Consider the following 15,790-nt stretch of genomic DNA (forward strand, 5'->3'; position numbering starts at 1 on the left):
TTCTAATTTTGATTTCTTTGTAACAATTCTTTTAATCTATAATTGTTAATATGAAAAATTCTAATGTAACTAATTTAACCCTTATTAACTTATTTTTTGTTTAATTAATTTTAACAATATTTTATTAGATGAATATCAACTTATCGGGATACATATTAGATATTAAAAAAAAAAAACTAGAATCAAAATATTAATTTTTCCTCATATTCTTACTAATTTGCTTTTTCCCATCGATGAACAAATTTCATTGATATGACAGCGAGGAAAAAGTCCAACTCTTTCCATCTCAAAGACTTAATTCTATGATACATGTTTGCGATTTCAAAATAAAATGATTTAAAACACATGAAACTTATTTGCATTAATGTTAAAGTTAGAAGATGTATTTAATTTTTAAACCCCACTTTTTAATTTTAACTAAAGTAATGGTATGTGAAATACATTTTGTATATAGTAGAAAATTAGAATGTTACTAAAAGTTGTTTACAAAATAGTAACTTTAAAAACTAGATAAAGTGAATAATCAAATTAATCATGTTGGAATACATATTTTGCTACTATTTTTATAATATGCGGGAGGGAATAATAAAAAGGTGTAAAAACCAGCGTAGATCTGAGATGCCCCACGTTTCTAGAAAGTTCGTCACTTTCCAAAACTGTCCCTGGGAAAAATATCTGGGTATCATTGGCTCTTCAGATATTATCATCGATCCTGCTGACGTGTCGACATGCAACGTTACCACCACGTGGAAAAGCGTAGCCACGTGGGCACTTCTCGGGCCCCACCACCCCCACCAAATAGGGTTCTTTTTTCTCTTCTTCTTCTTTCGAGAAGACCTTAACATTTAACGGCACATCGGAAAATGGAGAGAGCCCACTGGAGTAACTCGCCGGCGCCGGTGACTGAGAGTTTCACTGATGAGTCAAACTCCGGCGAGTCTTCTTCTCTCGCTCTTGAGAATTTCAAAGATGATTTGATTCACACTGCAAATAATGCTACCACGGTAATCTTATATTCTTTTACCTTGTAATTTTCGGGTATCTCTTATATATATTCAGATACGATTTGTTTAGATTTTTTACCTACTTCGGCACACTTTCCTTTTTAGTCTTTTATCAAATATCTAAAACTTATTTTAGACTACAAATTTAAAAAGTCTTTGCGTATTTTCTTAAACTCCGTGCCTGGTCAAATGGTACCAGGACGGAGGGAGTATTTGCTAAAGGATCACGTAGTTGATTATATTTTCAGTGTTTTCTTATGTATTCAGAAAGGTATTTGCTTATATTTTGAGAATCTCAATGATGATTTGCTTCAGAGTAGAAATGCTACCAGGGTAGTCATTTTTGGGGGAAAATTACGCTCTATGTCTACTGGGAGAAAATATTTATGACACGTAGCCCATACTTTGAGTTTGTTACCTTGTTTAGCTCATAGTTGTGTATAAACACCTTTTATACAAGGTTGATACATTATATATAATGCTTTTACCCAGGTATAATGTTGTATATTGGACTCCGTGGCGTAATATATTATGTTGGGCTGTATATTTTTGAAAATTTCCTTTTTTTTTTTTTTTTTTTTTGAATTAACCTTTTCCTGATAATTTTTGGTATATCTAATCAGTTAATGAAGTTTCGTGTATCTTCAATTCGTTATGTACTCGATAAGTATTTACTAAGATTTTTCTCAGTTCTTGAAGATTTAGCGATGCATCTGTAACACAATTTGCTGAAACTCAAGTAGTGTTGAGTCGATTGAACTCAAGTATCCTTAATGTTTGAAATGTTAAGTTCCCAAGATTTAATAATGTGTTAATTCCATTTTATATTTACTAGTAGAGAAAAATTACACTGGTGATCTTCGTAGTCTGCATGCTATTATAGCCAGAGCAAACCGAGAGTGGATATAAGAAGGATATTTGCTGCATGGAAGAATTAGATGAAGGATTTAAAACTAGTCCATTGTAATTTCAGAATCCCAGCTGAGATAATCGTGGAGAGGCTTCGAGAAGGTGCGATGTGAGTGAATTGAGAAGTAGCGACTGTCTTCATTAAATGTTTTCTGAAAATACATCACCCGCAGTTATCTTTTCGTGTGTAAGAATCCAGAGGGATTGTAGGTGTTTGGATGGAATTTCAAGACTCTCTCAAAGCTAAATGCTTACTTAATCTTTTTTGCTGTACTAAGTTAGCTCCTGTAAGTAGTACTTACCAATTTTTGGACATGGTTAGCTCCCTTTTTTTTAGATTGACACGTTGTAATGGGGCTAACATATCTCTTTTGTTTTTCGAATTTCATCTTCTTGTAAATATGCATCTTCTTGATGCCTTTTTTTAATGAAATACATTACTTCATAAAAAAAAAAAAATCACGTGTGGTCCTTTATATAGTCATTACAACCTCCATTTAACCAAATAACTAGCTAGCTTAGCTATTAAATACTCACCTACTTAAGCTAATCAACTAATCGCACCGTAAAGACTATTTACCCTTCAGTTCACTAATTTAGAGATCGTATTGACAATATTATATGTGGTATGTGTCTTTCCCGAAAAAGCTCTGCGTCAAATCTGAGGAAGAGGCAGTTAATACAATTTTCGTGTATCTTCATTTAATAAGATAGGTACTTTGAACATGTTATGATGCAACTGTAACATAATTTTCTTAAAATTGCATTGTTAGATCTTTTGTGTATCTTACTGTACTCAGATCAGTATTTGTTTATTTTTTTAATCAGTTGATATAATGCTCATGTATATTATGTCCTCAGATAAGTATTTCTTAGGATATTCTTTCTCAGTTCGAAGATTTTGAGATGTTCCTGTAACATAATCTTCTGTAAATCATTTAGTTGACATGATTGTACTCAAGTACCCAAATTTGAAGTTTCATGTTTTTGGGATTTAATTAATAATTGTTAGTCTCATTTTTCTTCTACTAGAAGTAAAAATTCACTCTGGTGACTGTCCATGTCTTAGTTGTCCTTGTGCTATTATACCCATAGGAGAAACTAGTACAAGAAAGATATCTCTTGTATAAAAAAACTGGAGGAGGGAATTTCAGATGGTTCTACAATGTGAAGATCAGATTGAAGATTTTATACGTAGGTGTTTTATACTTAATGAAATTCTGCTTCTGATTGCGTTACGAAAACATCTTGCATGGCATAAGTGGGTTTATTTTAAGATGAAAATGACCTTCACTTATCCAAAAAAAGGGTGCAAAGTGACTTCTAATTGGAAAAGAAAAGCGCACTCTATTGTTGAATTTTGTAAGGCGAAAATAGAGTTCTTTGCGGTAGGGGATGGTCTAAATATATTTCAGCTTGCAATTACTACAGGCTGCAATTTTTGCTCACACAACTTTTGTCTTTGTGAAGCCGCAGTGGAGTTGTAACAAATGTCAACCATCCTGTGTAAGAGGGCACCTTTGTTTGTTGTTCTTCTCGTTTTTGATCCGTCTCTTTCTCTGGTATTGAGACTGAACCAGTGGCGTAGCCAGGAATTTGGCTAAGAGTGTTCAAACTTATAAAGTAAATAATTTTCATAATGAGTGGGTGTAACAAAAGTTTTAAATCACACTACATAATATTTAGCTTTGCCATTTTGCTTTATAGTTTGTCCTCAAAGCATTATTCAAGGACTAAATTTGAAATCTGTATTTTGTGGATTTTCACTGAATATTGTTGTTAAGCAAAGAAAGCCACTCAAGGGAGTCTAGTAAAGAAAATCACTAGGCACCAGTAAAGAAAAAGAGTCGGAAGTAACAAGAGAATAGAAAAAGAAACAGAGAAGAACGAACCAGCTAGTAGCTTCGTCGGCGTCCGACGGGTGGAGATGATGAGGTTTTAAACAAACTTCTTGGAGTAATTTAAAGAGTTTAAGTTATATACATACTATAAATAGAAAGGAATTTTTACACTGATAGTGTATATAAATTCTTTACATTGATAGTGTATATAACTTAAACTCTAACTAAAAAGCAAGTCAAACGGACTTTACTTTTAAATAAAAGTAGCATTCTTATATGTGCTTCGGTGTGAGTAACATCAATAAATTTTTAGATAAATTTTTTATAAATTTAGTTGAAATATTTTCAGGCATATATTAATGGGACCACAAATATAAACATCTTTATTAGAATTAGAGTTTATACTGAATTGTGTTTTCATTATCAATTTTCTTATTAAAAAAAAAAAGAAATGAAAGGAAATTTTCACTTTTATAACTCTGAAGTTAAGCGTGCTTGGGCGAGACTAGTACTAGGATGGATGACCCACTGGGAAGTCCTCGTGTTGCATCACTCCTTTGCTTGCCCTTTTGCCGAGGGTCAACCGGAAACAACCTCTCTACCTCCCAAGGTAGGGGTAAGATCTGCGTACACTCTACCCTCCCTAGACCCCACTTTGTGGGATTTAACTAGGTGTTGTTGATGTCTCTGGGGTAGGAAATGGTCTCCTATCAAAAAGGGAAACCCGATGCACAAAGCATCTCGCATTAGCAGGGTACGGGAAAGTGGTCTCCTATCGCCACTAATAATTTTAAATAGAAAAAAAAATGACTTTTCCAAATCTTTGATGTGTAAAAATTAAGACGTCTTGTAAAAGGGACATAAAACTAAAAACAAATTTGTAGAGGATTACGAAATCAATTGACCGGGTTTGGTAAGGTTTAATACATAATTTTATATGTCTTAATACATTTATATATTTAGTTTTCTTCTTTCATAAGATGGTAAACGTTTAGACGATATTGGTGTAATTTGAAATTTCAAGGTCTGAGCAAAACCTTTCTAGTTTACCTGTTTAAGACTAACATTTACTTGAAAGGATACTTAAAAGGAAAGAAAGTAAAAGAGGTATTGGCACCAACTAATCTTCCTTTGACTTGACGCAAGATCCAAACAGCTATAACCCGAGTATCCCGAAGAAATGCAATGCTGGTCAAACTTCCTGTTTTTAATTAAAAAGAAAGAACGAAAATTCTTTACCACAGATTTGAACCCGTGACACGAGAGTCAATTTGAACACCCTTCGCTACTGAGCTGCAGCACTCAGATGTTCCAAGAGTGTTCTATACGTTTTATCTGTAAATTACAATATTTGACCTATATATCTGATATAATTTTCTGGCGAAGGGTGTTCGACTGACCACCCTTGGTATAATATAGCTCTGCTGCTGGACGGAACAGGTGGGGTTTAATCATATGACCAGGAGCTCTTGCGCTGTAAAATTAGCTAATTGAAAATAAACTAGGAGCATGTAGAGGATTAATCATGAAATTTAATCTTCATCTTCCCTCATGGTTAGCCGTTTCCACAACTTCTCAAAAAAAGGATTTCCACTGTGCATTACTTGTACCTGAGTCACTTTCTCATTTTTATTAGGTTTTCAGATATTCGAACTAATCGATAAAAGGCTGGCTGTTGATTATCTCATAATTAGCTTTAAATAGCTGATGTAATTTTAGAATAGACTTGGCATATCTGGCAGAATTGTCTTTTCTAATTGGCACTAACCTATGCTGATTCATTTGTTTTAAGTAGTAGTAGTTAATCATTATTACTAGTCATTGCTGCAGAATATCATTTATTACGTAGTTGCTTTTAGAACCCAGTCTTCTTAAATGCTATGACAATCATTATTCAATATTAACTAAATATTGCCTAGTACCTTTTCTGATTAGTAAAGTAAAAGTTTATTGCAACCATAGCACCCAGAAGGTGCCTCAAAAAGTTAAAGAAGAGCTGGACCACAACCCTTCAAAAATGCAAGGAATCCGGGAAATCCAGCAGTTGATCATTTTCATATACTACCTAATTTTTGCACCAGAAATACAGATTCTGTAGACATTTAAGCTTTACTAAAGAGATGGATGTTTCTTTATCCTCAAAACACCTATGATTTCTTTCTAACCTAACTGTCTAAAATATACATAGGGGATGACTCTCCACAGGTTCTTTTGCTGCTTCCATGCTCTGCCCCCTATCAGGATTTGTTTGCAGATACCAAGTTCCTAGGCATTATCCTCACTGCTCCTAACAGGTTCGAGAACATACTGCCATATTTGCCAAATGAATCTACAGAGTAGTTGTAAGTGTCTGACAGATTCTGAGATTTCTTTACAGAAGAAACACCTGCTGCATAAGCTTAGCACCCTCTTTTGAAGGTTTCCCTGCGTTATACAAGCTTCATGCATGGCTATCCAACCAAACCTGGCCACTTTAGGAGGAACCTTTACCTTCCATATCATCTTCCATGGCCGTTGCCTTTCACTCCTCTTGCCTGTGAGCACGTTGTAGCTTGATCCAAAATGATACCATCCTTCTTGGCTGTCCAAAACAAATCTATCAAGAATTTTTTATGCACTTCTTGGATATTTATGGATACTAGTGGAGATGCATTCAAATCACTTGCTGCCCAGATGGTTTGTCTGAAAGCACAATGCATGCTTAAGGATACTTTAGTCTGAAGAAGTACTTTTTTTTTTTTTTTGATAAGTAAAGATTTTATTAAGTATCAAGTTGGTAGAGAAAAAAAGTACAGGACCTAGCCGCAAACTCTTTAATCCATATTACATATTATCTCCTAGCAAGTGTAAAAAGTCCAAATACTTCTCCATCCTATCTATAGTACTGCTATTACACCAAAAGTACAGATTTTTAATGCATTTGTTTTTTACTCTAGAAATCTGTAACTTCTTCCCATCAAGGCATGCCTTGTTTCTTTCCAGCCATAAGGTCCACATTATGCAATTGGGAATAGTTCTCCATATTGGTTTTAAGATCTTTTTAACCTCCTGAGATTGCCACACTTCCAACAGGCTACTAATTTTCTCTGATATGCCCATTATGCTAAAGAAGAGTTCCCAACATTGCCTTGAAATCTGCAATGCAAGAAAAAATGTTCAACTGTTTCCTCCTCCGAATTGCAGAAATAGCATCTACTACACAAGGAAAAACCTCTCCTTTGTAACTTGTACTGTGTTTGGCAAGCATCCCTAGCTGCTAACAAACCAAAGAATGCTGCTTTCATAGGTGCTTTGGTTTTCCAAATCATCTTCCATGGCCAGTTAGGAATTCCTTGACTATACTGTTGCAACAACATTTTGTAGCAGCTATTGACTGAGAATACCTTATCCTTGCTGTTGACCCAAACTAGCCTGTCTGCTCTGTCTTGTTCTATTGAGCATGAGTCCAATTGTTGAAGTAGTTGGCAAAAACTGTCTATTTCCCAATTATTTAGATTTCTTCTAAACGTAACACTCCATCCAGTTGCTGAGTTAAAATTTACAATATAACCCTCTTTATTTGAGGCACAGTTGAACAAGTCTGGAAACCTGCTCTTGAAGCTCTCATTTCCACACCAAGTGTCCATCCAAAATTTAATCCCCCTACCAAGTCTGAAGAAGTACTTCAAAGTTTTCCTAGTCTTAACCCAAGAATTATATAAACTTAAACTTTTAAAAAGTACTCCTACAAAATGCAGTTGTTCTCAAATACCTTAGGTTCCCTAGTCTCTGCATGCAAATCTAGTTGTATTGCCTCCTTCGGTTAATTTAACTTATTTCTACTAAGATTTGGTACATGTTATTAAGGAGGTGAAGTAATTTTATCTTATCTTCCAATATCGGCTAAGAGCAACTACTCTATAGTGGAAGTTTCTTGCAGATATATATGATGCTTTCTTTTAAAGGGCTGACTAATATGACCACCTGCAACAGTACCCTAACTAACGGTAGTGCGCTTCTTTCTGCTTTCTGTAATTATGCGATACCTAGTCTACCAACTTTTTTTTAACATATGGCTGTTTGGTTCCAGCTGCCACAATAAAAGTTGACATTATATATGAGCTTATCAAGTCAATCATGCAACAGTATCGTTCCAAGTACAACGAGGAGTAATTTGACCTAATAAAGTTTTCTTAGTTCATTGGGTGATTACTGTCTGTAGTTAGCTTTGTTTCTATTTCCACTACAGGAAAGGAAGAGAAGCATGAGAAAGTGAAATGTTTTTTCAACACTAAATCATAGATAGAAGAAAGGAGAACCACTATTCCAACCATAAGAAAGAAAAAGTAAAACTATTATTAAGCATAGAGGCTGTGAGGCAACAAATGCCACATTGGAAGCTTTTCAAGAACGTCTTTCTGACTTCAAGAGACAGTTAGGTCCTCCTTCTTGGGAGTACATGGGGGATAGAACCCTCACTCCTACATCAAGAAATAGAAGGAATATGACTAACAATATCAGCGATGAGAAACTGAGGCGAAAGCATCGTCTGCTGATGGAGAAGGGGAAACTTTTTGGCCCTAACATTATTATGACAGTCAAAAGTAAAAGTACTGTTTTGGAAATGGGATGCAGTGTGAGGTACGGGTAAGGTTTGCGTACACTCTACCCTCCCCAGACCCCACTTTGTGGGATTTCACTGGGTATGTTTTTGTTGTTGGATGCAGTGTAGATAGTGAATGATGTTTCTGGGAGTAGAGGATCTTTGTGGATCTCTAGAGAGAGTAGTTTGGGGACTGTTGAAGTGTTGAATTTGCGTCAGAAATATATTTTGTAGTAAACCTAATATTTCCCGGCACTTCATTTCTTCCTAATTTCCTTTCATTTCTTCTTAATTTCCCCCAATTCATTATTCATTAAGTTCCTCTGTAGCTCTCGGCAAGCATTAGTATTTTTTTAAAATTTATCATGCAAGCACTAGTTTTTTCTCCCAAAGGTTTCTATGTTAACATGATTTTAATGTCTTCCAATTTAGCTTTCGTATTCCACTATAGTTTCCTTTGCTACTTTAAATTTAATCAAATTTGAATTCTCCGTGATCATCTCTTTCATCCTTTATAAGGTTAAAAATTATGTTTTTATAAGTTCAAGTTGTAACAAATCACGTATGTCTATTTAAAAATTGCATATTCACGTGTTTTCTCCATACTACCTAGATTGTCAGGAAAAGAAGAAAGAGTACAAATGCAATAACCTGCACAAGCAAGGGCTGGTGGGAAGGTAGAAAATGCAATGGGCTAGAACTAGAATTCTTTTAAGTGTTATGCCAGTGTTAAAGATTACTGTGTATTAAACCGTTCTAGCTTTAGAGGATCTCAAAATTTTCAAACATTTTAGTCAAGCATTTAGTTTCTCCAAACATTTCGCAGACCCCCAGGCCCACCCTTATGAAGCAAAAAGTCTTGTTAAAAGTGCTTGCTGCTCCTGGTTTCTGTGCATATTACTTGCCTGTTGAAGTGTAGTATTGCTAATTGAAAGTATTGTCATGCTACTGCTTCATGAATGTGAAAAAAGTAAGTTCTCGGTATGCTCAGTTCACTTGTTCAGACAAATTTCATGTATCTGTGCCCTCATAGTAGGTGATGTCTTCAGCTTGGCGTTTGTTCTGATTAAATGTTGATGTATCGGTTCAAGGGATGAAAACACAATGATATATGACAATGGATTTTTGTCTTTGCTTCATTGTTGTCATGTGCCTACCCCTATGTGAATTGAAATATAATGATCCCGGAGCTTGAAGTTCAACCCGTCATAGAAAATTGTTAAAAATATGGATCTTAACCTCAAAAGCTAGCTCATAAGGTGAGGATTGTCCAAGACCATATAAGGAGACAACATCCCATTTCCTCTAGCAATTTAGGATGCTTGATACCTTCCCTCCCCCTAGCATGCCTTGGTTGGACATCTATATAATGGAAATATTACATCGGGGGCCCGAACGCCGAACATTAGGTAAACCAAGAACAAGAATAGACATGGCTTTAATATTATGTTATGAAGATGGACCTTGGATCTTACTCAACGTCAAAAGCTAGCTCTTTCGCAAGAATGTCAAGAATGTCTAAGGACACAACGGCTCATTCCTTGAACAGATGTGGGACTTAACCCACCCCACCACCCACACACTCAGACCTGGGTATCTGGTTAGCAGGGACAACATAATATAAGAGCCCAACATAGGTAAAACCAAGTATAGTGATGTGTTTGGCTTTGATACCATGCAAAAGAAAATAGTCATTGGGCCTAAGTCAACCTCAAATGATAGCTCCTGGGATGAGCAAGACCATATAAGGAGAGAACAACCTATTTCCTCAACCATTGCGGGACCTTTTTGCCCAAGAATAGAAGTGTGTTCTCCTTAAGTTTAAAATTTAAATGAGATGGTACAATCTAACAAAAATGAGCAACGTTTTAATGTTTCCACATGTGATCACAAATATATAACTGGACATACTTGGTAAAAGTAAACCTATTTTGATTTACTGTGAGTGTATAAATATTATTTTTTAGTATTTAATTAGGTTGTCATGAAATTCATCAGATTCTCCCATCGAAAGATGAGGGGCATTTTTTTTCTACTGCACATAAATTTTTCTTGTAGACACATTAAACTACAAGTTATCCTTTTTCCCTCTGCATTTTGTTGTTTGGTCTCCTATTAATTCATTTCTATGTGCTTCTGCATGTTCTTGATCCTTCCATGTCCACGCATCTGAATTGACTTGTCAAAGCTTCTCAGTTTGCCACTTCTCTTTCGCATTCTTATCTTGGATTAATTCATTCATTTTTTATACGTGTACTTTTCCCTGAAATATATCATCTGTTTAAGGTGCTACGTAGTTTAGCCGTGGCTAGGTATGATATCCTGGAATTTTCCTTAACTGGTGCTATCGTTATTGGATTAATTTAGCAGATAACTGGAGATATTTGACACTTTGATCTTCAGGAATATCAAAGGACACATTCTTTAATCTCTTTCTCACCCCTACACGGGCACCACCAATGTTATTATGATCATGAGCTGTAGGAACAAAGCTGATAGAAAGCTAAAAATTGAAACTGAGATGCTTCTCTTTCACTAATATGTTAAAAGTTAGAAAATTCATGTACTTGCATGTTTCATATTTTGACTTCAGGATGAGTGCACAGGATGGACAAATGAGAAGCATAATACATTTCTTGATTGTCTTGAAACATCGTTTGTTAAGCAGTTGCACAGATCAATGGTCTTGCGTGCTGGTTGTGTGGAACTGAATAGGAGTTCCAGAACTTTGTCTAAAAAGCTGTCTTCCAACAATGATAAAGCTACTAAGCAGGTCAGAAAACCAATAATACTCAAATTTTCTGTTTTCTAGAGATACAAGATATGCTATTATTTAGCTGCTACACTTGAAGAGTGATCCCCTCCCGCTCACTCCACAACTGTCCCAAAAGAACAGCTTGCTTGAGAGTTTCCTTTCTCTATTTCAGTTCACTGCTTGGCGAGATGGATGTTGGAAGATCAATATTGAGAGTGACCAACCTGCGCTGTTGGTCAGGCAGGGTGATGAGTACCATCACGTTACGGATCTCCAATTATGTTCTAGAATCTATACCGAGGAAAAGCAAAGAAGAGAAAAGATGACTTCCTCTTATGGACTCGAAGAAAGATCGGATCTGCCCCTTCCCATCCCTGCAGAACTTCAAAAACCAGTTAGCAGAATTGCTGGTAAGCCACTTCATCATATCTATATGCATATTCTTCTTACTTCAGGAGTTAGAGGTTTTTAGCTATTTTAGTAAATCATTTATGTCAATAATTTTCTTTTGTTGCATCTCTCTCTCAGTTTTGTTTGTTCTGTATCACAAGGATTTTTCTGGAATTGAAGCATAAATGAGCATTCAGGCAGGCATAGTTTAGGGTGGTTTTGCATTCATTTACTGATCAATAACATCTAAACCTGCTCCTTGAATGCTCATATAAGGTAACTGCATTAGTTCATGTGCTAACAGTTCCTTTGATAAGTATATATTTTGTTTGCATGTGGTCAAGAATGGTTGAGTTCGAACATGCATTGACCTGCTACTTAAATCATCTTCTATAATTTTTGGTTTTCCAAGTTATTTATCAGTGTGGTAAGCAGTTTGTTAGGATGACTGTGGCAGAGGACATTTTCCTTTACGATAACAAACTAAACTAATTCATTTAGTTTAAGTTAAAGTTTTCAATTGGTATGTCTTGAGAGGAGTTAAGAGGAACGGTGCCAGAGTGGAAAGATGAATACATCACAGATGCTTTGGCTTCCTTAGTATTGTTTCTCCATGTTTTAGTGGATGTTGCTGGTGTTAACGTTGTTTTCTTGCAAGCTCTAGAGCAATTTTTGCTTAAACTTGGTCAGGTCTTGAAATCCATCTGTGACCAAGGACTAAAAAGAACAATTTAAGTTCGAATAGTTTCCTTATTGTAGATTTAACTCGAACCTTGTAGTTATGGCCGCACCTTCCTTTCAACCTTCTGAAAGGTTTGGGCTTAACGATATGAATCATTGCATTTGATGAGTAACTGATGAGGAAATTTATTTGGAAACATGCTCAATGAAGGAAAAGAGGATTTTTGTATAAACGTTTTGAAAAGTAAGGGGCTACTAATGCGTATCTGAATGCTCATAACTCATAACCGCACGGGATATATGTATAATAACACTTGTTCAAGTTCTGCAGTTACTATCCAAATTCTGCAGTAATCATTTTGCCGATACCCACTTATATTACCATTTCCATTTGGATAGAACTTGAGGTGGAAAATATCACTGGGAGCCAGTGTTGATTGTATGGTTTCCTCTTCGTTTTTTTTTTCCGATTAGTTCTCTTAGGTTTTTCTTTTCTGTGTGGGGCATTGCTCTTATATTTTCTTTTGTTGTTTTCTGGGGTGGGGGTGGGGGGGGGGGGGGGGGGGGTTGGTGAGCATGGTCTTTCATGGGCGGAGGATGTTCTAAGAATTTGTTTAATGCTTGATTCCTGGTTTTGGGAAAACCAGGGTAATGCTATTTTTATAGCTCATGTGAATTATACTTCTGTTAGTTTCTTTGATACTGAAATTTAAATATATCCGCAGAAGGTTCAGGTCAGAATTTTGCGGATGAAGATTCTGAAAAAAACTCGAGGAGTGAAAAGCTAAAGACAGCCATGATGGATACTGCAGATGGGCAAGTAATGTGCATTGACCTCTTATCACTTCCAAAACTTAAATAATGGGTTTAAAGGTCCCATGTCTAATCAATATACATGTTCTTTTAGATTGTTCCGACAGGGAAGTTTGAGAGTCCAGGAGTTGCTAACTCCTTGTTCCAGATAAAGGAAGAAGTAAATCTTGAATGTTAGTAAATCAACCACATCTTTGTCCCAACTCCCAAGGTGATGTGAATTCCACTTTGAACGGCAGCTAAGGCATAGTGTAACGCCGGAGCAACACTGCTTTACAAACACAAGCATCTGCCATCAAGCTGTTGTGTGTTTAAAGAGACGGCATTTGACAAGCTTGAAGGTGCTGACTACTAAAGATGAGTTGTGTTTTTCTGTAGAAAAATGGGTCACTTTTTAGCTAATACAGTAGCGACTAGGAAAAGAATCTATATCACATCTGCATAGAGTTTCTCCTTTATATTATATTAAATTTGTAAATAACATATACTTAGAGAAGAGGTTATGAGATGAAGTTTGAGAATTTCGACTTTTGTGTTTTGTGTTATACGAAGTTCTTTTATTTTCAGCAGTAAAATCACCAATTGAGCAGTTGCATAGTTTCTGTTTACCCCATAATGATCACCTAAATTCAGGAACTGTTCTCAGTTTCTTGAAATACAAGTTAGATATTTAGAAACTACATTAGAAAGAATTATAGATTATACTCTGTTAAAGATACTCCAATGTTCGGAAAATATTAGCCAAAAAAGAAAAGGAAAGAAAACCGTTTTACTCAGAATAATTATAGTACCAGATAGAGACAGAGGAAGTATTTTTGTCTTTTTTTTTTTTTTTAAATTTTTTATCTTGCTTTAGGTGTGCTGTTGCATGTTATATGCATAAGTGTGCTGGTTTACCTGAGCACACTATAAGAGCCGTTTGGACATCGTTTGAAATTATGGTTTCAAACCGTGTTATGGATATGTAATTTAGATATCTTAAGTTGTATTTTCTCAGACATAAAAATCCCACAAGTTCTGAAAACCATCAAAACATTCCCACTTCTTATACAATCTTACCAAATGACAAGTCATAGTTCATAACAAAATTAATACGCTACTAGAAGGCCTTTCTAAAAAATACAACATCAATTGATCAAACTTTAGTTCAATAAAAACGAAAATTTAACATGAATAGTAATGTAACAACTCTTAATTATAATCCTCTCATATGATAGATATAAATAAAGGTTGGTGGAAGTTAATGAAGTTGGTAAATGGTTGGTGGGAGTAATTGTTAAAAATATTTACCAACTTATGGGTCTTTTTTTATAAAATATAAACTTATGGGTCAAATGTTTTAAAAGGCAGTTTCAAGACTCGCTTCGGGACGAGGCACTGGCAAAATGCCTTGGGGCTCACGTGCGGGGCTTAGTTCCTGTGAGGCTTACGCTCTAAGGGCCTAACTGTACGCCCTAAACATGCTAACGTCCAACGCTCGGGGCTCGCTTAATAGTTCTTACACAAATTATATGTTAAATTGCTTAATTAAAATCGTTGACCCTCATATTTCTTTAACAAATGAATGATAATTAATAGTTTTTCATCTATAAAAATAAGAAGATTGAGTGTAACTCAAATAACAACTCGTAGTATTTCATATTTACTATTTGAGAACATCGTGAGAGTGAATATCACTTAATATTTCTTTTAAAAATACATAGCCGTTTGTACATTTTCACTTGTCATTGGTCTTTTATCCTATGCATCAAAATTATCATATATTATTATTTCGTTATTTGAAAGTAATTTTAATTTTATTCATGAAGGAATTACGTTTTAATTATAATACTGATAATTATTGATATAAAATGAATAGTATGATAGTAATATTGTTTTAAGAAATAGTGATTTTTTTCATTATTTGAAAGTTAAGATGTTAGAGTTGATTTGTGTTCCATAATAGCTTTTATTTCATCGTATTGTTTATAATTATAAAATTATGTTATATATATTTACAAGTTGTAAGCAGGGGTGACTCAAGGGTGAGACTAGTAAAGCTTTTGTTTTAGGCCCTCAAACTTTTGAGGCCCCAAAAAAATTTTATCGATGAATTTTATGATTTAAGTTTCTCTTAGATAATATTGAAGATTGTAAAAGAAGTACAAAATATATATATACAAAAAGAAAGAAAAAACACTATCTAAGTTTTAAGAGCAATATTTTAAAACTTTGAAGTAAATTATTCAAATCTTCATATTATTAAATAAAGTTTTTACAATAACATCCTAGGTAATGTCTTTAAAAAACACGGCTAATATCTTATTGACTTGAATTGATCCTCACTAATATAAATATTGTTACTATATGTCATTTATTTACAGTTTTCTTTAATTTCTTATGTAATTTTACCTATTTAAAAATATTTATTGTAATTGTAATATTTTATGAAATACTAAAAATAAATACCCATTGGGCTTACGCCCCGTGCCTCGGGGCTTACACCTCGCCGAGGCATATATAAAGCGCTCTGCCTTATGCTCTCGCCTTTTAAAACACTGTATGAGTTAAGTTTTATATTTAAAATTTTTGAAACCATGGTTTGAAACCCCAAATCATGCCTTTTTGGATAATTTGGGGTTTCAAATCATGGTTTGAAACCATGAGATGAAATGCATGTCCAAAAACGCTGGTTTCATCTCATGGTTTCAAACCGCATGTCCAAACGCCTACTATATCTAACATGGCAACATATTTTGAGGAAAAAGAATTCAATTTTTGACTCAATTATTCTTTCCTATCTTTGTTTTTGTAATCCTTTGGCATGAAATGTGTT

The 15,790-nt window shown here is 34.8% G+C and overlaps 1 protein-coding gene across 1 annotated transcript; it reads left to right on the plus strand.

Moving 5' to 3' along the window:
* Positions 1 to 816: 816 nt before the first annotated feature.
* Positions 817 to 13,541, plus strand: LOC132606510 (cold-regulated protein 28-like). Its single transcript, XM_060320049.1, has 5 exons — positions 817 to 1,004; positions 10,930 to 11,109; positions 11,264 to 11,501; positions 12,888 to 12,982; positions 13,070 to 13,541. The coding sequence occupies exons 1-5, from the start codon at positions 864 to 866 to the stop codon at positions 13,151 to 13,153; spliced, it is 738 nt and encodes a 245-aa protein (XP_060176032.1). The 5' UTR covers positions 817 to 863; the 3' UTR covers positions 13,154 to 13,541.
* Positions 13,542 to 15,790: the final 2,249 nt, after the last annotated feature.

Source organism: Lycium barbarum, chromosome 8 (genome assembly GCF_019175385.1).
Source record: "Lycium barbarum isolate Lr01 chromosome 8, ASM1917538v2, whole genome shotgun sequence".
Taxonomy (NCBI): domain Eukaryota; kingdom Viridiplantae; phylum Streptophyta; class Magnoliopsida; order Solanales; family Solanaceae; genus Lycium; species Lycium barbarum.